The 19,966-nt window shown below is 49.4% G+C and overlaps 7 protein-coding genes across 7 annotated transcripts; all 7 read left to right on the forward strand.

Moving 5' to 3' along the window:
- The first annotated feature begins 562 nt into the window (after positions 1-562).
- LOC138224784 (histone H4) lies at positions 563-1,145 on the forward strand. The gene has a single exon (XM_069182838.1). The coding sequence runs from the start codon at positions 642-644 to the stop codon at positions 951-953; it is 312 nt and encodes a 103-aa protein (XP_069038939.1). The 5' UTR covers positions 563-641; the 3' UTR covers positions 954-1,145.
- A 99-nt stretch (positions 1,146-1,244) lies between these two features.
- Positions 1,245-2,287, forward strand: LOC138224783 (histone H2B 1/2-like). Its single transcript, XM_069182837.1, has one exon. It carries the CDS (start codon positions 1,819-1,821, stop codon positions 2,191-2,193), a length of 375 nt encoding a protein of 124 aa, XP_069038938.1. The 5' UTR covers positions 1,245-1,818; the 3' UTR covers positions 2,194-2,287.
- Positions 2,288-6,800: 4,513 nt separating this feature from the next.
- Positions 6,801-7,824, forward strand: LOC138224645 (histone H1-like). The gene has a single exon (XM_069182621.1). It carries the CDS (start codon positions 6,923-6,925, stop codon positions 7,556-7,558), a length of 636 nt encoding a protein of 211 aa, XP_069038722.1. The 5' UTR covers positions 6,801-6,922; the 3' UTR covers positions 7,559-7,824.
- A 772-nt stretch (positions 7,825-8,596) lies between these two features.
- Positions 8,597-19,729, forward strand: LOC138224648 (histone H2AX-like). Its single transcript, XM_069182624.1, has 3 exons — positions 8,597-9,008; positions 9,865-9,883; positions 19,286-19,729. Exons 1-3 carry the CDS (start codon positions 8,626-8,628, stop codon positions 19,670-19,672), a joined length of 789 nt encoding a protein of 262 aa, XP_069038725.1. The 5' UTR covers positions 8,597-8,625; the 3' UTR covers positions 19,673-19,729.
- On the forward strand, positions 11,258-11,805 carry LOC138224839 (histone H4). Its single transcript, XM_069182945.1, has one exon. The coding sequence runs from the start codon at positions 11,302-11,304 to the stop codon at positions 11,611-11,613; it is 312 nt and encodes a 103-aa protein (XP_069039046.1). The 5' UTR covers positions 11,258-11,301; the 3' UTR covers positions 11,614-11,805.
- On the forward strand, positions 11,905-12,947 carry LOC138224838 (histone H2B 1/2-like). Its single transcript, XM_069182944.1, has one exon. The coding sequence runs from the start codon at positions 12,479-12,481 to the stop codon at positions 12,851-12,853; it is 375 nt and encodes a 124-aa protein (XP_069039045.1). The 5' UTR covers positions 11,905-12,478; the 3' UTR covers positions 12,854-12,947.
- LOC138224646 (histone H1-like) lies at positions 17,461-18,484 on the forward strand. Its single transcript, XM_069182622.1, has one exon. The coding sequence runs from the start codon at positions 17,583-17,585 to the stop codon at positions 18,216-18,218; it is 636 nt and encodes a 211-aa protein (XP_069038723.1). The 5' UTR covers positions 17,461-17,582; the 3' UTR covers positions 18,219-18,484.
- Positions 19,730-19,966: the final 237 nt, after the last annotated feature.

The raw sequence follows: 19,966 nt of genomic DNA on the forward strand, positions 1-19,966 counted from the left end.
ACCATTAGACCATTATGCTTTGTGGACATCATATCGACCCAGTATTACAAACAGGTTAATTATAAAAAAACGTTTTTTCCGTATCTTGCAATGTGAAACTACATCAAACGACCCGGAAGAACAAGTCGGTGGCGGCGGGGGCGGGGGAAGCCAGCCCGCTCGCACGAAGTCAGTTCTACGTTACGAGAAATTCAACCGATTAGCCCAAACTCTTGGTTTACTATTATGGTATCAGATGCCCTGATAAAGACATAAAACAACTGTGACGTCAGGAAGAAAATAAAGATATGAGCACAGCACGCTAACACTCTCATTCCAATGTGATCCCATGCAGCATTTGTTTCTCTCATGAGCTCCCCGTTGGTTTCGGAATAAATAAATTCGAATCGTAGTTTATTCTCTGTTAGCTATCCTTTGTTATCCTTTATTAAGATGAAAGTCGCTTTAAATGCGGTCAAAGCACAGATGCCGCTTCTATGGAACGCTTGCGGCAGTGAAGAGGTTAACGTGCGACGTATCTGTACAAGCGCGTGGGAGGCGACCAGACCTCGTCTGGTTTCAACAAGGTCCGCCTGCAGGGAATATAGAGCGGGCACGGGGAAGCTGGAGAGCAATTGTTCTGTATCTGAATTATAGAGAAGATGTCTGGAAGAGGCAAAGGCGGAAAGGGACTCGGGAAAGGAGGCGCTAAGCGTCACCGCAAGGTTCTCCGCGACAACATCCAGGGAATCACCAAGCCCGCCATCCGCCGCCTGGCTCGCCGTGGGGGAGTGAAGCGGATCTCCGGGCTGATCTACGAGGAGACCCGCGGGGTGCTGAAGGTGTTCCTGGAGAACGTCATCCGCGACGCCGTCACCTACACCGAGCACGCCAAGAGGAAGACCGTCACCGCCATGGACGTGGTGTACGCGCTGAAGCGCCAGGGCCGCACCCTGTACGGCTTCGGCGGCTAAACAGGAGCGGAGCTTCACTGCCGGACCGGACCCCGACGTATAAACCCAAAGGCTCTTTTAAGAGCCACCCAATCTTTCGTTTCAAGGAGTGATCGATTCCCGTTGTGTGTACCTGTTATGTACTGAGCCGTGTGATTTGGGAATTGTATTAGAAATTAAAAAGGTTGCGTTTTTACGTATTTATGTAAGATACCCGCAGAAATAAGCTCCGACTCAATTTAGCAGGATTGGTATTTTCGTGCGTTCATACAAGAAAGGCATTTTATTTAGAATCATGTATCTCCCTGTCTTTACAGACCGCTTCCTCGTCGCTCGCTGTATATGTGTCTATTAACTAGTTCATTCGGAGGAAATGCATGGTAGGTTTTCACCATTTTCACAGAGCAAAGAGTTCCGATTAAGACATTTGCGCAATTTTATTATTCAAAATCTCCGGCGCCAATGCAGTGGGAGAAGACGGGGGTGGTTATGGGTTAAATTACATAAATTGCAATGCAGCAAGAGTTAATTTTGTGTTGTCGATGTAAGTAAAACCTTTTTTTTAGAAATGACGATAGAGATCGAGATAGATGCATTCATTACACGTAGATATACATATATCTGCTTTCCTGATTGCCACGAGGTCTTTGTTCTCAAAACTGGTTGGAACCGGCTGGGACCGGCTTGACTACGGTACAAAGGCCAAGATTCAGCGGAGCTTCTCATTGGCCCAGACGGGCAGCCAATAGAAGCTGAAAACTCGCAAAAGAGCCAGAATAACCAATGAGAGCAGCTCTGCTTTGCCAGTGATTTATTTGCATACCACTAGTATAAAAGCGTCTGCCAAAGAAGGGGGAAGCACAATAAAGCAAACTAGAGAGGAGACATGCCTGAACCTGCGAAGTCCGCTCCCAAGAAGGGCTCCAAGAAAGCCGTGACCAAGACGGCCGCCAAGGGCACCAAGAAGCGCAGAAAGACCAGGAAGGAGAGCTACGCCATCTACGTGTACAAGGTGCTGAAGCAGGTGCACCCGGACACCGGCATCTCGTCGAAGGCCATGGGCATCATGAACTCGTTCGTCAGCGACATCTTCGAGCGCATCGCCGGCGAGGCCTCCCGCCTGGCGCACTACAACAAGCGCTCCACCATCACCTCCCGGGAGATCCAGACCGCCGTGCGCCTGCTGCTGCCCGGAGAGCTGGCCAAGCACGCCGTGTCCGAGGGCACCAAGGCCGTCACCAAGTACACCAGCTCCAAGTAAACCCGGCCCGCCCGTCCCGGATCAGCGAACCCAAAGGCTCTTTTAAGAGCCACCCACAGAGTCGAGAAGGAGCAGGCATGACCTCTTTTTGTGTGTTTGTGCATGTTAGTGCTTTATCCGAAATACTGTAGGGCGTTTGAACTGCGGTTATTAAACGTTTTGGACAGAACAGGCTCTGTCTACATTTCACGTGTGTATTTTATGCAGATTCTGTTTGCGTTCAATATTGCAAGCTGTCTGAAGGACGTATTGTTGGTTCAATCCGAATATGCATTTTCGGGAAGTATCATTTATGGCTAATTAATAGGGATTTCACGTCAAATAACGTGAACACCAGTACTGTTCGTGCCTCTCGGCTCTCCGGCAGGGAAGAGGTTAATGTTTCTGAGTCGGAGAAGAGGAGGGATCGTGTCTCAACCAGGTCCGCTTGCAGGTTTTCTCCTTTTTATTTTTAGTCTTTTAACGATTAGAAATGTACAACTGCGTCTAAATCCTGTTATTATATGGTTGCATGTTTTTAGGCAGTCTAAATCGGGCGAACTTCCACAAGAGCCCCATGACGGACCTGAAACAATCATTTCAGATCTTTTTGAAGCGAAACATGGCTCTGATTTTTCAATTGCTGTTTATCTTGAGATGGAGTACGTTTTGAAAATGCAGGATATTGACGTTTTCTGTGGAATTTCGGTAGTACTATTATACGAGTCTATAGAAAACCGAGATGAATAACAAATATGTCCAACTGACCCTATGGTGTGAAGGGTCTGCAAAGCATTTAAATATTTTTTCCATTGATAGAATTAAATACTCAAATTCTTCTTGTGAGAAAGAGCAGTTGCTTTGACAGAGAAACAGTTACAGGACCGAGAAAAGTATCTCCCTGTTTGTAAGGTTACAGCTGAACCAGGGCAGAGCTCCTGGGTGCAGAGACCACGACTGTCCAGCAGAGGGAGCAGGAGAGAGAAGATCAGGACACGCTTGTCTGGAAAACAAGGCGAAAGTCTTTAACATAAGAACCGCAGTCCACAAAAATGAACGATTTCAACTGTGGATCTCTGGTGAGTTAAATGATTTCTTCGTGCTGTTTGATTGCTGTTTTAGTGTCGGGTCATTAATAAATAGTAAACGGAACGCAGGTTAAAGGAGTGAATTTAATTTGCTAATTTAATTTACTGTCGCCTTGCTGGTTTTAAAATCTGTAGAAATGGTGCAGAGGAAGAGACGAACTCGAGGTGTGCCCATTTGTGAATTCTGTGCTGTAGTTAGCCTCGGAAGGGTTGAGGGATACAGTACAGGCATTGAAAGCACAATGTTTCCCTCTGTACTGTTGTCCCTCCTGGGTATACATTACTGCACAGAGCCAACAGGTACCAGTCTGCTGGGGTATACATTACTGCACAGAGCCAACAGGTACCAGTCTGCTGGGGTATACATTACTGCACAGAGCCAACAGGTACCAGTCTGCTGGGGTATACAGTACATTACTGCACAGAGCCAACAGGTACCAGTCCTCTGGGGTATACATTACTGCACAGAGCCAACAGGTACCAGTCTGCTGGGGTATACATTACTGCACAGAGCCAACAGATACCAGTCTGCTGGGGTATACAGTACATTACTGCACAGAGCCAACAGGTACCAGTCCTCTGGGGTATACATTACTGCACAGAGCCAACAGGTACCAGTCTGCTGGGGTATACATTACTGCACAGAGCCAACAGATACCAGTCTGCTGGGGTGTAGAGTACATTACTGCACAGAGCTGCAGCACTGCCAGATGGGCTAATTGAACCCAGAGCCCCAGTGCTGTGAGGTTGCAATGCTAGCCACTTTACCAGTATGCTGCCCTCAGTATCAGCTCATAATCCTTTCTTTTCCTTCACCCTGATTTCTGAAGTTACAGCTCTGACTGCCTTCGGTAAGACTTCACGTTCCTCCCCGGTGAAGCCGTGTCTCCAGCTCTGTGCAGCGTCGTGACCCAGCGCTGTGTGAGACCCCTCTCAGAGGTCAGGCACCTGTCTATCTAATGGAACTTATTAATGTCGATCTCAGTATTTAAATTCAGACTGAAGACCTATTACTTCAGTCTAGCCTGCTCACACCTTAAATTATAGCCTGCTGAAACCATGGCTGCTGGTGCTGCTGTACATGCCATTGTGTGTCTCTGTGTTGGCCCACCAGGTAGCTACATCTGTTCTGACCAAACTGTCCTATTCTCCTCCCCACATGTCCAGGCTGGGCACCATTTGAGTTGGATGCTGCATCACTGCTATGGATCCAAGAGGGACATCGTGGTTCACACGATGTATTCACAACCTGTATGGTCACTTGCTTTGTTCAGCGCCTTGGGGCAACCTTGTTGTAAAAGGCGTTATATCAAAATAAATTGCATTGAATTGAATTCTGCAAGTCGCTCTTTAAATATCTCGCCTGTGACTTCGCCAGTTTCCCAGCTCACAGTCGGAGGACAGAGGCTGCCCAGGGGTGCAGCTCGGACCCCCAGTCGCCACAGAGGCTGTGTTCTGCTGCAGTGAGGCCCGAGTCTGCCAGGGGTCAGAGGTCAATAGCCCTGGGGTCTCTCCAGCTCCCTGTGCCCCTGAGGGAGGAGCCACCGAGCTGGAAGACAGCAGGGTCCTGCTCTGGGGTCTGTCTTCATGGGGTCAGGCCCTGAGCTCTGGCCTGGGGGAGAAGTCAGCTGTTACCCCTCCTCTCGCTGGTTCGTTAGTTCATTCTGGCTTCACTTGCAGGTCGCATGACCCTCTTCTCCCTGACCCAACGCCCCCCAGTTCGGTCGTGTGTTGCTGTGCTGACCGCTGTCTGAGGATCAGAGCACCCCCTGTCCTCCCAACCCCAACACCTGCTGTTTACTCCCATTACTAAAGAAAAGCTTTTATTGTAATAATGAAACAGAAATGTCCCCGTGTGAGAAACCACAGCCCTTGAGTTTCTGGCCCTGCTTAGTTCCTCCTCTCCCAGGGGCTAAGGGAGGACAGGAGCTGGTCTCTTCTGTTCCTGTCCTCCAGGAGGTTCAGCTCTCCAGGGGCTCCTCTCCCCACTGGCAGAGGGATGGAGGCCACAGCTCTCTCAGCGCTGCTCCCCTTCTGATCCAGAGCTCAGACACTCCTACTGCCAGACCTGAGGGCTTTAAGAAAAGGGATCTGAGGGCTGTAGGCAGCCGCTGTCATACGGTGCTGAACTACATTCATTCACCTTATTCTTATTTTGAATGGACCCAGATCTCACCCTGTTGTCTGTAGAGAGTAGCGAGGGGATCAACATGGCTGGACAACTTGCTCCATTCTCCCACAGCTCTTTGGGTAAAGAAGTGTCTCCTGTTTAAAAAACTACAACACTTGTTTGGTGTATTTAGACTGTTTCTTTGCCAAGGAGCGATTGCTGTTCTATAAAAGGGAATTCACACAGCAGCAGTTTGGTGTTTTATGACTAATGGTCTAGAACAAAATTAATCTGTAGCAAGAGTGAAGAATTAATGAGAATACCCCCCCCCACACACACACATGGCAGAACTGACAATTAACTAAATACAAGAACTCTGGGTGTTTCTACACCGTTTGGATAATTCAGTATTAGTGTAGGTCTTCTATTTGACGAATATTATCAAGATAGGTTTCAAAATAAAGCGTCTAAAACTGCTGCCTTGCAGGTCTTGATTTTAATTCCGACTAGAAGAATCCTTCTGTATGGAGTCTGCATGTCTCCAGCCTAGAGCCCTGTTCCTGTTGAATTGGTATTAGCCCTACCGTGAGCCCCAGAGACGAACTTCTTAATTTAAATGTCTGGGGATTGGACGGGCGTTCACAGCAGCCAGATGAAAGAAAATAAAACTTAGCATTTTGAAATTCTTTTTTTCTGCCCGTCTTGTACGAGCAGTAATATCACGGGCTTTCTGCTAACTGTCTCCTCCCGAGAAGCTGGGACGATGCTGAAGGATCTGGAGGAACTGCAATCCGAAGTAACAGGTTTAGAAAGAGCTTCAGGAATGTTGGTATTGACGGTAGAGAGTCGCCGTCTTTACTAAAGCCCCGTTGAAGAATCGCCATTGAAATAACTGATTTGGAAAATTTGAGATAATCAAAACCATAGAATACGCTTGTACAGCATTTTGTAAAAGCGTATCGCTGAAAAAACTCGAAATACTCCGAATTTCACAGGGATAAAACTGTCTTGTTTGACAAAACTTGTCCGTCTCCTTCTTAGAAACAGCGAGTCCGGGAGTGTGTTAATGACACTGAACATAGAGCAAAATAAATCATCCGTTTTAAATATTTCAGAATTCATTCTTATTGTGTTACATGACCGTCGGTCTCGACTGTATTATTTACACCTTGTTTTTCTCTTTACTGACGTTTTCCGTACATTTATTTTAGAAATAGGCGATGAAGTGCCGGTTGAGCACCGCCTTTCGTGTGCGCTGTTGTTGGACTCTGGGCAATTCTGTCAAAATGATCGTACAGAAAAATCTGTAACTCAACTGCATATTAAAGACCAGGGGGTTTTCTCCGTATTTCGTGTATTTGATAATCGATTCTGTGTATCTGTGAGGATCACGGGGCAGTTTTGTGCGGGGAGAAAACACAAGTGCGAGCGGGCTGTGCGGAGCGGAGCTGCAGCAGCAGCAGCGGTTGAGTCTCCACGGTTCTCATGCGGCCTTGAAGTTCCGCCTGCGCGCGGAGCCGCAGACAGTCCGACAGCAGACAGAGACGCAGCGATGGCAGAAGAAGTCGCTCCGGCCCCCGCCGCCGCGCCGGCCAAGGCGCCCAAGAAGAAGAGCGCCGCCAAGCCCAAGAAAGCGGGCCCCAGCGTGGGAGAGCTCATCCTGCAGGCCGTGTCCGCCTCCAAGGAGCGGAGCGGCGTGTCCCTGGCCGCCCTGAAGAAGTCCCTGGCGGCCGGCGGCTACGACGTGGAGAAGAACAACTCCCGCGTCAAGCTGGCCATCAAGAGCCTGGTGACCAAGGGCACCCTGGTGCAGACCAAGGGCACCGGCGCCTCGGGCTCCTTCAAGCTCAACAAGAAGCAGGCGGAGACCAAGCCCAAGCCCGTGAAGAGAGCCGCCGCCAAAGCCAAGAAGCCGGCGGCCAAGAAACCCGCAGCGGCTAAGAAGCCAGCGGCCGCCAAGAAGTCGCCCAAGAAGGCGGCGACCAAGAAGCCAGCGGCCGCCAAGAAGTCGCCCAAGAAAGCCGCGAAGCCCGCAGCGGCCAAGAAGGCGACCAAGAGCCCCAAGAAGGCCAAGAAGCCAGCGGCGCCTAAGAAGGCGAAGAGCCCGAAGAAAGCCAAGGCAGCGAAGCCCAAGGTGGCCAAACCCAAGACGGCCAAAGCTAAGAAAGCGGCTCCCAAGAAGAAGTGAGCGATCGACCCTCGAGTTAATTTCCTACAAACCCAAAGGCTCTTCTAAGAGCCACCAGCCCTTCCGAGAGAGAGCGCAGACTTTCCTTTTCACCGCTTGAAAGCGCCGGTTCGCTCGATATGGGGGGGAGAAATCATTATTTTACAGAAGGAGAGGGACTGGGTTGTAGTTTTTCAAAATTATACTGAAATGCGATGCTGGGTAAAATGTACAAATGTAAATATTAATACTATTGTAGAGAGTGGGTGCACAGAGGAGGTGTAGAATTAAAAGGCTTTCTTGTTAAACGTCCTGGTCTCCATTGAACAGCGCTGTGACTCCTTGCATCTCTTCATTTAATGAATTTAGTTGAGGTGAAATGTTACACTGTTACATGGCACGGAGGTTTTCATTAGTGTGTGACTGCTAGTCTCGCAGCTATAGCGGACATGTGAAAAGACGTAACGTGACAGATGTGTCACTCTAATAGCGACAATGGTGACTTTTCAATATCGAGCCCTCGGAGGCGGGTGATCCAGATTCTTATGGGAGTGGAGCTTAATTCCACTCAAGGTAGCGTGGTTACTGAGAGTCAGACGGTGGTGAAATTCACTAAAATATACATTTTGTAAACCATAAAAAATGACCGTTTAAGCGAAGTGTTTTGCACATGAACTGTTGTAGTTTTGCTATTCGCCTGTTGTTCTGCACATGGCCTGTTGTCTCTGTTTCTTATGCAACTTTATTGTTGTTTTTTTACCACTTAACGTCTGAGAGCTAGCTAAATAGCATTTCACAATTACATATACCTGTGTATGAGAATAACGATAATAAGCTTGAAATTGAAAAACAAATATTTGTCCTCGCTCGGCAGCAGAGCCGCGCTCTGTGTTCAGAGTCCGAATTTCCCTCCTGCCTGTTGATTGGTGGAGACCGAGAGCGCTGGTTGGCAACACTGATCTCTGATTGGGTGCAGAGCTTGTTCCGGTCCATCCAATCAAATTCAGCCGCGAGTCTTCAAAAGCGGGGCGGCAGAGCGCTTATGGTCAGTATTGTCAGACTTCTTCGGACAAGCTACATAATACAAGATGAGCGGCAGAGGAAAGACCGGCGGTAAGGCCAGAGCCAAGGCCAAGACTCGCTCTTCCAGGGCCGGACTGCAGTTCCCTGTGGGCCGTGTCCACCGGCTGCTGCGCAAGGGAAACTATGCCGAGCGGGTCGGCGCCGGAGCCCCGGTGTATCTGGCCGCGGTGCTGGAGTACCTGACCGCCGAGATCCTGGAGCTGGCTGGCAACGCCGCCCGGGACAACAAGAAGACCCGCATCATCCCCCGGCACCTGCAGCTGGCCGTCCGCAACGACGAGGAGCTGAACAAGCTGCTGGGCGGCGTGACCATCGCGCAGGGCGGCGTGCTGCCCAACATCCAGGCGGTGCTGCTGCCCAAGAAGACCGAGAAGCCGGCCAAGAGCAAGTAAACAGCCCGGCAGAGACCTCCGACTGACCCCGAACACAAAGGCTCTTTTAAGAGCCACCCACAGCCTCTTGAAAAGAGCGATTTCTGTTTTTATTCATATAATTCCGATATTTGTGAATATGTTGTAGCCTGTGTTTTTCCCGAGGTTTTAGCAGTGATGTCTGTGGCTCAGGATCACAGCCGCTGTGTGGACGAGCGATTTCTGTTGCGCTCGCAAGACAGTTCATAAAATCATTTTATTTGTTCAGTTCGTTCAAGTAGATTTCCCCTTTTAATTATAAACGAGCAGAGCAAACTGGGTTCCTTATTGTACTTGTGATGGGGGTGTTAGAAGATTCTCTTCATTCACATTATTTTATCATTTATATTACTGTATAACGAGCTTTTAACCCCGAGCTGTCAAGTTAAACAGGAATCAGGGTCCCTCAGCACAACACTCCTCCCCTGAGTCACAGGACGCCCTTTTACACTATAACATGATTTAACTTCGTTATAGTAAATTATACTATTTCATGATTTGATGGAAGTATATTCTTGTCCTGGATTATTACAGTTAAAAGAAATCAAGGTCCTTGACAGGTTATTGATTTCTAGGTATAAAAACGCCTTTATACTTTGATTTGATCAAACAAAGAAGATCGGAGAGGGTGTATGAACTGCGCGCTCCTTCTCAAAGTATCCAATCAGCGAGAGGCTCCCGGGGCCTTTCAGCCAATCAGGACGGGGCTGCCTGCGCATATAAACCCGAGTGCGGGCTGCAGCTCTCAGTACAGTGCTGATTGTGAAGAGCAGCGAGGAAGATGGCGAGAACCAAGCAGACCGCTCGCAAGTCCACCGGCGGCAAGGCGCCCAGGAAGCAGCTGGCCACCAAGGCTGCCCGCAAGAGCGCCCCCGCCACCGGCGGCGTGAAGAAGCCCCACCGCTACAGGCCCGGCACCGTGGCTCTGCGGGAGATCCGCCGCTACCAGAAGTCCACCGAGCTGCTGATCCGCAAGCTGCCCTTCCAGCGCCTGGTGAGAGAGATCGCCCAGGACTTCAAGACCGACCTGCGCTTCCAGAGCTCCGCCGTCATGGCTCTGCAGGAGGCCAGCGAGGCTTACCTGGTGGGGCTCTTCGAGGACACCAACCTGTGCGCCATCCACGCCAAGAGGGTGACCATCATGCCCAAAGACATCCAGCTGGCCCGCCGCATCCGCGGGGAGCGCGCTTAGACACGGACCGCCTGCTGCAGCATCTTTTCCCCTGAACACAAAGGCTCTTTTAAGAGCCACCACAACACTCGAGAGGGTTACATTATTCCATTATAGTCTGTACGAGGCACAATTCTCGATTGGTTAGCTGGTAGGTGAAATCCCTACCCAGAAGCGGTTTTCTGTCCCCTCGTGTAAAAGCCCCCCTGCACAACTGCACTGCTGCAGTAAACCAGCGACACACGTCTCCCATTTTGCTCTACATCTATTTTTCAGCGTTCATATCCATACTTGAAAGTGTTTAAATGCATGAGACTATTTTAATGATACAAGAACGACTGGCATTCAAACCCCTCCCTTCCACTACTGTTTATTTTCTGAGTTCGCTGTCGGTTCACAATTAAGCAACAGCACGCTTACTGGTCCCTCCATCGCTCTTCATTTCACTCCAAAAGAAGCGTTTATACTGCAGTACAGATCTGTGAGGACCACTGCTAACTAGCCATGAGCCTCAGACAGTCCATGTGATAGAGATTGCAATGACATGATTTAAGAACGTTTCTACAGTTACTTTAGGTGGAACATTTCTTTATAAGCGTTTTAAAAGACGTCCTTATATAAAACATTTTGGTCTTTTTAACAGCTGGATTGTTTATTCAATGATACAAAACGGGTGGAGAACGAAATATGTACTGCTATAACGATGAATGTTTTTTGTCAGTTGCTCATGGCCCTGATACACAGTAGTACACTACATTTTCCATTCCGAATTCTGTGTTTTTGTGTTGTGCAGGGAATTAGATTGGTCTAAATCTACACGAGAATATTACAGCACCGCGGGTCGCATCAACATAAACACAGTTGGTGACATAAACATTGAATACTCGAGGTCTGTCCTCTCCGGTGCTGCTGTGGTGGAGAGCTCTCCGGCAGGGAAGAGGTTCCTGTGCAGTCTGGGCTGCTGCTGCGGTCGGAGAGGAGGCGGGCTCGTGTGTCAGCGCGCCTCCTGTCTCAAGCAGGTCCGCTCTCAGGCTTGAAAAGAGAAGCGCCGCGGCTACAGCCCAGCAGTGTGTGTCGTGTCACTAACTGATAACTAGAAGATGTCTGGAAGAGGCAAAGGCGGAAAGGGACTCGGGAAAGGAGGCGCTAAGCGTCACCGCAAGGTTCTCCGCGACAACATCCAGGGAATCACCAAGCCCGCCATCCGCCGCCTGGCTCGCCGTGGGGGAGTGAAGCGGATCTCCGGGCTGATCTACGAGGAGACCCGCGGGGTGCTGAAGGTGTTCCTGGAGAACGTCATCCGCGACGCCGTCACCTACACCGAGCACGCCAAGAGGAAGACCGTCACCGCCATGGACGTGGTGTACGCGCTGAAGCGCCAGGGCCGCACCCTGTACGGCTTCGGCGGCTAAACAGGAGCGGAGCTTCACTGCCGGACCGGACCCCGACGTATCAACCCAAAGGCTCTTTTAAGAGCCACCCAATCTTTCGTTTCAAGGAGTGATCGATTCCCGTTGTGTGTACCTGTTATGTACTGAGCCGTGTGATTTGGGAATTGTATTAGAAATTAAAAAGGTTGCGTTTTTACGTATTTATGTAAGATACCCGCAGAAATAAGCTCCGACTCAATTTAGCAGGATTGGTATTTTCGTGCGTTCATACAAGAAAGGCATTTTATTTAGAATCATGTATCTCCCTGTCTTTACAGACCGCTTCCTCGTCGCTCGCTGTATATGTGTCTATTAACTAGTTCATTCGGAGGAAATGCATGGTAGGTTTTCACCATTTTCACAGAGCAAAGAGTTCCGATTAAGACATTTGCGCAATTTTATTATTCAAAATCTCCGGCGCCAATGCAGTGGGAGAAGACGGGGGTGGTTATGGGTTAAATTACATAAATTGCAATGCAGCAAGAGTTAATTTTGTGTTGTCGATGTAAGTAAAACCTTTTTTTTAGAAATGACGATAGAGATCGAGATAGATGCATTCATTACACGTAGATATACATATATCTGCTTTCCTGATTGCCACGAGGTCTTTGTTCTCAAAACTGGTTGGAACCGGCTGGGACCGGCTTGACTACGGTACAAAGGCCAAGATTCAGCGGAGCTTCTCATTGGCCCAGACGGGCAGCCAATAGAAGCTGAAAACTCGCAAAAGAGCCAGAATAACCAATGAGAGCAGCTCTGCTTTGCCAGTGATTTATTTGCATACCACTAGTATAAAAGCGTCTGCCAAAGAAGGGGGAAGCACAATAAAGCAAACTAGAGAGGAGACATGCCTGAACCTGCGAAGTCCGCTCCCAAGAAGGGCTCCAAGAAAGCCGTGACCAAGACGGCCGCCAAGGGCACCAAGAAGCGCAGAAAGACCAGGAAGGAGAGCTACGCCATCTACGTGTACAAGGTGCTGAAGCAGGTGCACCCGGACACCGGCATCTCGTCGAAGGCCATGGGCATCATGAACTCGTTCGTCAGCGACATCTTCGAGCGCATCGCCGGCGAGGCCTCCCGCCTGGCGCACTACAACAAGCGCTCCACCATCACCTCCCGGGAGATCCAGACCGCCGTGCGCCTGCTGCTGCCCGGAGAGCTGGCCAAGCACGCCGTGTCCGAGGGCACCAAGGCCGTCACCAAGTACACCAGCTCCAAGTAAACCCGGCCCGCCCGTCCCGGATCAGCGAACCCAAAGGCTCTTTTAAGAGCCACCCACAGAGTCGAGAAGGAGCAGGCATGACCTCTTTTTGTGTGTTTGTGCATGTTAGTGCTTTATCCGAAATACTGTAGGGCGTTTGAACTGCGGTTATTAAACGTTTTGGACAGAACAGGCTCTGTCTACATTTCACGTGTGTATTTTATGCAGATTCTGTTTGCGTTCAATATTGCAAGCTGTCTGAAGGACGTATTGTTGGTTCAATCCGAATATGCATTTTCGGGAAGTATCATTTATGGCTAATTAATAGGGATTTCACGTCAAATAACGTGAACACCAGTACTGTTCGTGCCTCTCGGCTCTCCGGCAGGGAAGAGGTTAATGTTTCTGAGTCGGAGAAGAGGAGGGATCGTGTCTCAACCAGGTCCGCTTGCAGGTTTTCTCCTTTTTATTTTTAGTCTTTTAACGATTAGAAATGTACAACTGCGTCTAAATCCTGTTATTATATGGTTGCATGTTTTTAGGCAGTCTAAATCGGGCGAACTTCCACAAGAGCCCCATGACGGACCTGAAACAATCATTTCAGATCTTTTTGAAGCGAAACATGGCTCTGATTTTTCAATTGCTGTTTATCTTGAGATGGAGTACGTTTTGAAAATGCAGGATATTGACGTTTTCTGTGGAATTTCGGTAGTACTATTATACGAGTCTATAGAAAACCGAGATGAATAACAAATATGTCCAACTGACCCTATGGTGTGAAGGGTCTGCAAAGCATTTAAATATTTTTTCCATTGATAGAATTAAATACTCAAATTCTTCTTGTGAGAAAGAGCAGTTGCTTTGACAGAGAAACAGTTACAGGACCGAGAAAAGTATCTCCCTGTTTGTAAGGTTACAGCTGAACCAGGGCAGAGCTCCTGGGTGCAGAGACCACGACTGTCCAGCAGAGGGAGCAGGAGAGAGAAGATCAGGACACGCTTGTCTGGAAAACAAGGCGAAAGTCTTTAACATAAGAACCGCAGTCCACAAAAATGAACGATTTCAACTGTGGATCTCTGGTGAGTTAAATGATTTCTTCGTGCTGTTTGATTGCTGTTTTAGTGTCGGGTCATTAATAAATAGTAAACGGAACGCAGGTTAAAGGAGTGAATTTAATTTGCTAATTTAATTTACTGTCGCCTTGCTGGTTTTAAAATCTGTAGAAATGGTGCAGAGGAAGAGACGAACTCGAGGTGTGCCCATTTGTGAATTCTGTGCTGTAGTTAGCCTCGGAAGGGTTGAGGGATACAGTACAGGCATTGAAAGCACAATGTTTCCCTCTGTACTGTTGTCCCTCCTGGGTATACATTACTGCACAGAGCCAACAGGTACCAGTCTGCTGGGGTATACATTACTGCACAGAGCCAACAGGTACCAGTCTGCTGGGGTATACATTACTGCACAGAGCCAACAGGTACCAGTCTGCTGGGGTATACAGTACATTACTGCACAGAGCCAACAGGTACCAGTCCTCTGGGGTATACATTACTGCACAGAGCCAACAGGTACCAGTCTGCTGGGGTATACATTACTGCACAGAGCCAACAGATACCAGTCTGCTGGGGTATACAGTACATTACTGCACAGAGCCAACAGGTACCAGTCCTCTGGGGTATACATTACTGCACAGAGCCAACAGGTACCAGTCTGCTGGGGTATACATTACTGCACAGAGCCAACAGATACCAGTCTGCTGGGGTGTAGAGTACATTACTGCACAGAGCTGCAGCACTGCCAGATGGGCTAATTGAACCCAGAGCCCCAGTGCTGTGAGGTTGCAATGCTAGCCACTTTACCAGTATGCTGCCCTCAGTATCAGCTCATAATCCTTTCTTTTCCTTCACCCTGATTTCTGAAGTTACAGCTCTGACTGCCTTCGGTAAGACTTCACGTTCCTCCCCGGTGAAGCCGTGTCTCCAGCTCTGTGCAGCGTCGTGACCCAGCGCTGTGTGAGACCCCTCTCAGAGGTCAGGCACCTGTCTATCTAATGGAACTTATTAATGTCGATCTCAGTATTTAAATTCAGACTGAAGACCTATTACTTCAGTCTAGCCTGCTCACACCTTAAATTATAGCCTGCTGAAACCATGGCTGCTGGTGCTGCTGTACATGCCATTGTGTGTCTCTGTGTTGGCCCACCAGGTAGCTACATCTGTTCTGACCAAACTGTCCTATTCTCCTCCCCACATGTCCAGGCTGGGCACCATTTGAGTTGGATGCTGCATCACTGCTATGGATCCAAGAGGGACATCGTGGTTCACACGATGTATTCACAACCTGTATGGTCACTTGCTTTGTTCAGCGCCTTGGGGCAACCTTGTTGTAAAAGGCGTTATATCAAAATAAATTGCATTGAATTGAATTCTGCAAGTCGCTCTTTAAATATCTCGCCTGTGACTTCGCCAGTTTCCCAGCTCACAGTCGGAGGACAGAGGCTGCCCAGGGGTGCAGCTCGGACCCCCAGTCGCCACAGAGGCTGTGTTCTGCTGCAGTGAGGCCCGAGTCTGCCAGGGGTCAGAGGTCAATAGCCCTGGGGTCTCTCCAGCTCCCTGTGCCCCTGAGGGAGGAGCCACCGAGCTGGAAGACAGCAGGGTCCTGCTCTGGGGTCTGTCTTCATGGGGTCAGGCCCTGAGCTCTGGCCTGGGGGAGAAGTCAGCTGTTACCCCTCCTCTCGCTGGTTCGTTAGTTCATTCTGGCTTCACTTGCAGGTCGCATGACCCTCTTCTCCCTGACCCAACGCCCCCCAGTTCGGTCGTGTGTTGCTGTGCTGACCGCTGTCTGAGGATCAGAGCACCCCCTGTCCTCCCAACCCCAACACCTGCTGTTTACTCCCATTACTAAAGAAAAGCTTTTATTGTAATAATGAAACAGAAATGTCCCCGTGTGAGAAACCACAGCCCTTGAGTTTCTGGCCCTGCTTAGTTCCTCCTCTCCCAGGGGCTAAGGGAGGACAGGAGCTGGTCTCTTCTGTTCCTGTCCTCCAGGAGGTTCAGCTCTCCAGGGGCTCCTCTCCCCACTGGCAGAGGGATGGAGGCCACAGCTCTCTCAGCGCTGCTCCCCTTCTGATCCAGAGCTCAGACACTCCTACTGCCAGACCTGAGGGCTTTAAGAAAAGGGATCTGAGGGCTGTAGGCAGCCGCTGTCATACGGTGCTGAACTACATTCATTCACCTTATTCTTATTTTGAATGGACCCAGATCTCACCCTGTTGTCTGTAGAGAGTAGCGAGGGGATCAACATGGCTGGACAACTTGCTCCATTCTCCCACAGCTCTTTGGGTAAAGAAGTGTCTCCTGTTTAAAAAACTACAACACTTGTTTGGTGTATTTAGACTGTTTCTTTGCCAAGGAGCGATTGCTGTTCTATAAAAGGGAATTCACACAGCAGCAGTTTGGTGTTTTATGACTAATGGTCTAGAACAAAATTAATCTGTAGCAAGAGTGAAGAATTAATGAGAATACCCCCCCCCACACACACACATGGCAGAACTGACAATTAACTAAATACAAGAACTCTGGGTGTTTCTACACCGTTTGGATAATTCAGTATTAGTGTAGGTCTTCTATTTGACGAATATTATCAAGATAGGTTTCAAAATAAAGCGTCTAAAACTGCTGCCTTGCAGGTCTTGATTTTAATTCCGACTAGAAGAATCCTTCTGTATGGAGTCTGCATGTCTCCAGCCTAGAGCCCTGTTCCTGTTGAATTGGTATTAGCCCTACCGTGAGCCCCAGAGACGAACTTCTTAATTTAAATGTCTGGGGATTGGACGGGCGTTCACAGCAGCCAGATGAAAGAAAATAAAACTTAGCATTTTGAAATTCTTTTTTTCTGCCCGTCTTGTACGAGCAGTAATATCACGGGCTTTCTGCTAACTGTCTCCTCCCGAGAAGCTGGGACGATGCTGAAGGATCTGGAGGAACTGCAATCCGAAGTAACAGGTTTAGAAAGAGCTTCAGGAATGTTGGTATTGACGGTAGAGAGTCGCCGTCTTTACTAAAGCCCCGTTGAAGAATCGCCATTGAAATAACTGATTTGGAAAATTTGAGATAATCAAAACCATAGAATACGCTTGTACAGCATTTTGTAAAAGCGTATCGCTGAAAAAACTCGAAATACTCCGAATTTCACAGGGATAAAACTGTCTTGTTTGACAAAACTTGTCCGTCTCCTTCTTAGAAACAGCGAGTCCGGGAGTGTGTTAATGACACTGAACATAGAGCAAAATAAATCATCCGTTTTAAATATTTCAGAATTCATTCTTATTGTGTTACATGACCGTCGGTCTCGACTGTATTATTTACACCTTGTTTTTCTCTTTACTGACGTTTTCCGTACATTTATTTTAGAAATAGGCGATGAAGTGCCGGTTGAGCACCGCCTTTCGTGTGCGCTGTTGTTGGACTCTGGGCAATTCTGTCAAAATGATCGTACAGAAAAATCTGTAACTCAACTGCATATTAAAGACCAGGGGGTTTTCTCCGTATTTCGTGTATTTGATAATCGATTCTGTGTATCTGTGAGGATCACGGGGCAGTTTTGTGCGGGGAGAAAACACAAGTGCGAGCGGGCTGTGCGGAGCGGAGCTGCAGCAGCAGCAGCGGTTGAGTCTCCACGGTTCTCATGCGGCCTTGAAGTTCCGCCTGCGCGCGGAGCCGCAGACAGTCCGACAGCAGACAGAGACGCAGCGATGGCAGAAGAAGTCGCTCCGGCCCCCGCCGCCGCGCCGGCCAAGGCGCCCAAGAAGAAGAGCGCCGCCAAGCCCAAGAAAGCGGGCCCCAGCGTGGGAGAGCTCATCCTGCAGGCCGTGTCCGCCTCCAAGGAGCGGAGCGGCGTGTCCCTGGCCGCCCTGAAGAAGTCCCTGGCGGCCGGCGGCTACGACGTGGAGAAGAACAACTCCCGCGTCAAGCTGGCCATCAAGAGCCTGGTGACCAAGGGCACCCTGGTGCAGACCAAGGGCACCGGCGCCTCGGGCTCCTTCAAGCTCAACAAGAAGCAGGCGGAGACCAAGCCCAAGCCCGTGAAGAGAGCCGCCGCCAAAGCCAAGAAGCCGGCGGCCAAGAAACCCGCAGCGGCTAAGAAGCCAGCGGCCGCCAAGAAGTCGCCCAAGAAGGCGGCGACCAAGAAGCCAGCGGCCGCCAAGAAGTCGCCCAAGAAAGCCGCGAAGCCCGCAGCGGCCAAGAAGGCGACCAAGAGCCCCAAGAAGGCCAAGAAGCCAGCGGCGCCTAAGAAGGCGAAGAGCCCGAAGAAAGCCAAGGCAGCGAAGCCCAAGGTGGCCAAACCCAAGACGGCCAAAGCTAAGAAAGCGGCTCCCAAGAAGAAGTGAGCGATCGACCCTCGAGTTAATTTCCTACAAACCCAAAGGCTCTTCTAAGAGCCACCAGCCCTTCCGAGAGAGAGCGCAGACTTTCCTTTTCACCGCTTGAAAGCGCCGGTTCGCTCGATATGGGGGGGAGAAATCATTATTTTACAGAAGGAGAGGGACTGGGTTGTAGTTTTTCAAAATTATACTGAAATGCGATGCTGGGTAAAATGTACAAATGTAAATATTAATACTATTGTAGAGAGTGGGTGCACAGAGGAGGTGTAGAATTAAAAGGCTTTCTTGTTAAACGTCCTGGTCTCCATTGAACAGCGCTGTGACTCCTTGCATCTCTTCATTTAATGAATTTAGTTGAGGTGAAATGTTACACTGTTACATGGCACGGAGGTTTTCATTAGTGTGTGACTGCTAGTCTCGCAGCTATAGCGGACATGTGAAAAGACGTAACGTGACAGATGTGTCACTCTAATAGCGACAATGGTGACTTTTCAATATCGAGCCCTCGGAGGCGGGTGATCCAGATTCTTATGGGAGTGGAGCTTAATTCCACTCAAGGTAGCGTGGTTACTGAGAGTCAGACGGTGGTGAAATTCACTAAAATATACATTTTGTAAACCATAAAAAATGACCGTTTAAGCGAAGTGTTTTGCACATGAACTGTTGTAGTTTTGCTATTCGCCTGTTGTTCTGCACATGGCCTGTTGTCTCTGTTTCTTATGCAACTTTATTGTTGTTTTTTTACCACTTAACGTCTGAGAGCTAGCTAAATAGCATTTCACAATTACATATACCTGTGTATGAGAATAACGATAATAAGCTTGAAATTGAAAAACAAATATTTGTCCTCGCTCGGCAGCAGAGCCGCGCTCTGTGTTCAGAGTCCGAATTTCCCTCCTGCCTGTTGATTGGTGGAGACCGAGAGCGCTGGTTGGCAACACTGATCTCTGATTGGGTGCAGAGCTTGTTCCGGTCCATCCAATCAAATTCAGCCGCGAGTCTTCAAAAGCGGGGCGGCAGAGCGCTTATGGTCAGTATTGTCAGACTTCTTCGGACAAGCTACATAATACAAGATGAGCGGCAGAGGAAAGACCGGCGGTAAGGCCAGAGCCAAGGCCAAGACTCGCTCTTCCAGGGCCGGACTGCAGTTCCCTGTGGGCCGTGTCCACCGGCTGCTGCGCAAGGGAAACTATGCCGAGCGGGTCGGCGCCGGAGCCCCGGTGTATCTGGCCGCGGTGCTGGAGTACCTGACCGCCGAGATCCTGGAGCTGGCTGGCAACGCCGCCCGGGACAACAAGAAGACCCGCATCATCCCCCGGCACCTGCAGCTGGCCGTCCGCAACGACGAGGAGCTGAACAAGCTGCTGGGCGGCGTGACCATCGCGCAGGGCGGCGTGCTGCCCAACATCCAGGCGGTGCTGCTGCCCAAGAAGACCGAGAAGCCGGCCAAGAGCAAGTAAACAGCCCGGCAGAGACCTCCGACTGACCCCGAACACAAAGGCTCTTTTAAGAGCCACCCACAGCCTCTTGAAAAGAGCGATTTCTGTTTTTATTCATATAATTCCGATATTTGTGAATATGTTGTAGCCTGTGTTTTTCCCGAGGTTTTAGCAGTGATGTCTGTGGCTCAGGATCACAGCCGCTGTGTGGACGAGCGATTTCTGTTGCGCTCGCAAGACAGTTCATAAAATCATTTTATTTGTTCAGTTCGTTCAAGTAGATTTCCCCTTTTAATTATAAACGAGCAGAGCAAA

Source organism: Lepisosteus oculatus, chromosome 23 (genome assembly GCF_040954835.1).
Source record: "Lepisosteus oculatus isolate fLepOcu1 chromosome 23, fLepOcu1.hap2, whole genome shotgun sequence".
NCBI classification, from domain to species: Eukaryota; Metazoa; Chordata; class Actinopteri; order Semionotiformes; family Lepisosteidae; genus Lepisosteus; species Lepisosteus oculatus.

Bases quoted from the DNA above. Each gene is read 5' to 3' on its own strand.
- LOC138224784 (XM_069182838.1), top strand. From the start codon at position 642: ATGTCTGGAAGAGGCAAAGGCGGAAAGGGACTCGGGAAAGGAGGCGCT.
- LOC138224783 (XM_069182837.1), top strand. From the start codon at position 1,819: ATGCCTGAACCTGCGAAGTCCGCTCCCAAGAAGGGCTCCAAGAAAGCC.
- LOC138224645 (XM_069182621.1), top strand. From the start codon at position 6,923: ATGGCAGAAGAAGTCGCTCCGGCCCCCGCCGCCGCGCCGGCCAAGGCG.
- LOC138224648 (XM_069182624.1), top strand. From the start codon at position 8,626: ATGAGCGGCAGAGGAAAGACCGGCGGTAAGGCCAGAGCCAAGGCCAAG.
- LOC138224839 (XM_069182945.1), top strand. From the start codon at position 11,302: ATGTCTGGAAGAGGCAAAGGCGGAAAGGGACTCGGGAAAGGAGGCGCT.
- LOC138224838 (XM_069182944.1), top strand. From the start codon at position 12,479: ATGCCTGAACCTGCGAAGTCCGCTCCCAAGAAGGGCTCCAAGAAAGCC.
- LOC138224646 (XM_069182622.1), top strand. From the start codon at position 17,583: ATGGCAGAAGAAGTCGCTCCGGCCCCCGCCGCCGCGCCGGCCAAGGCG.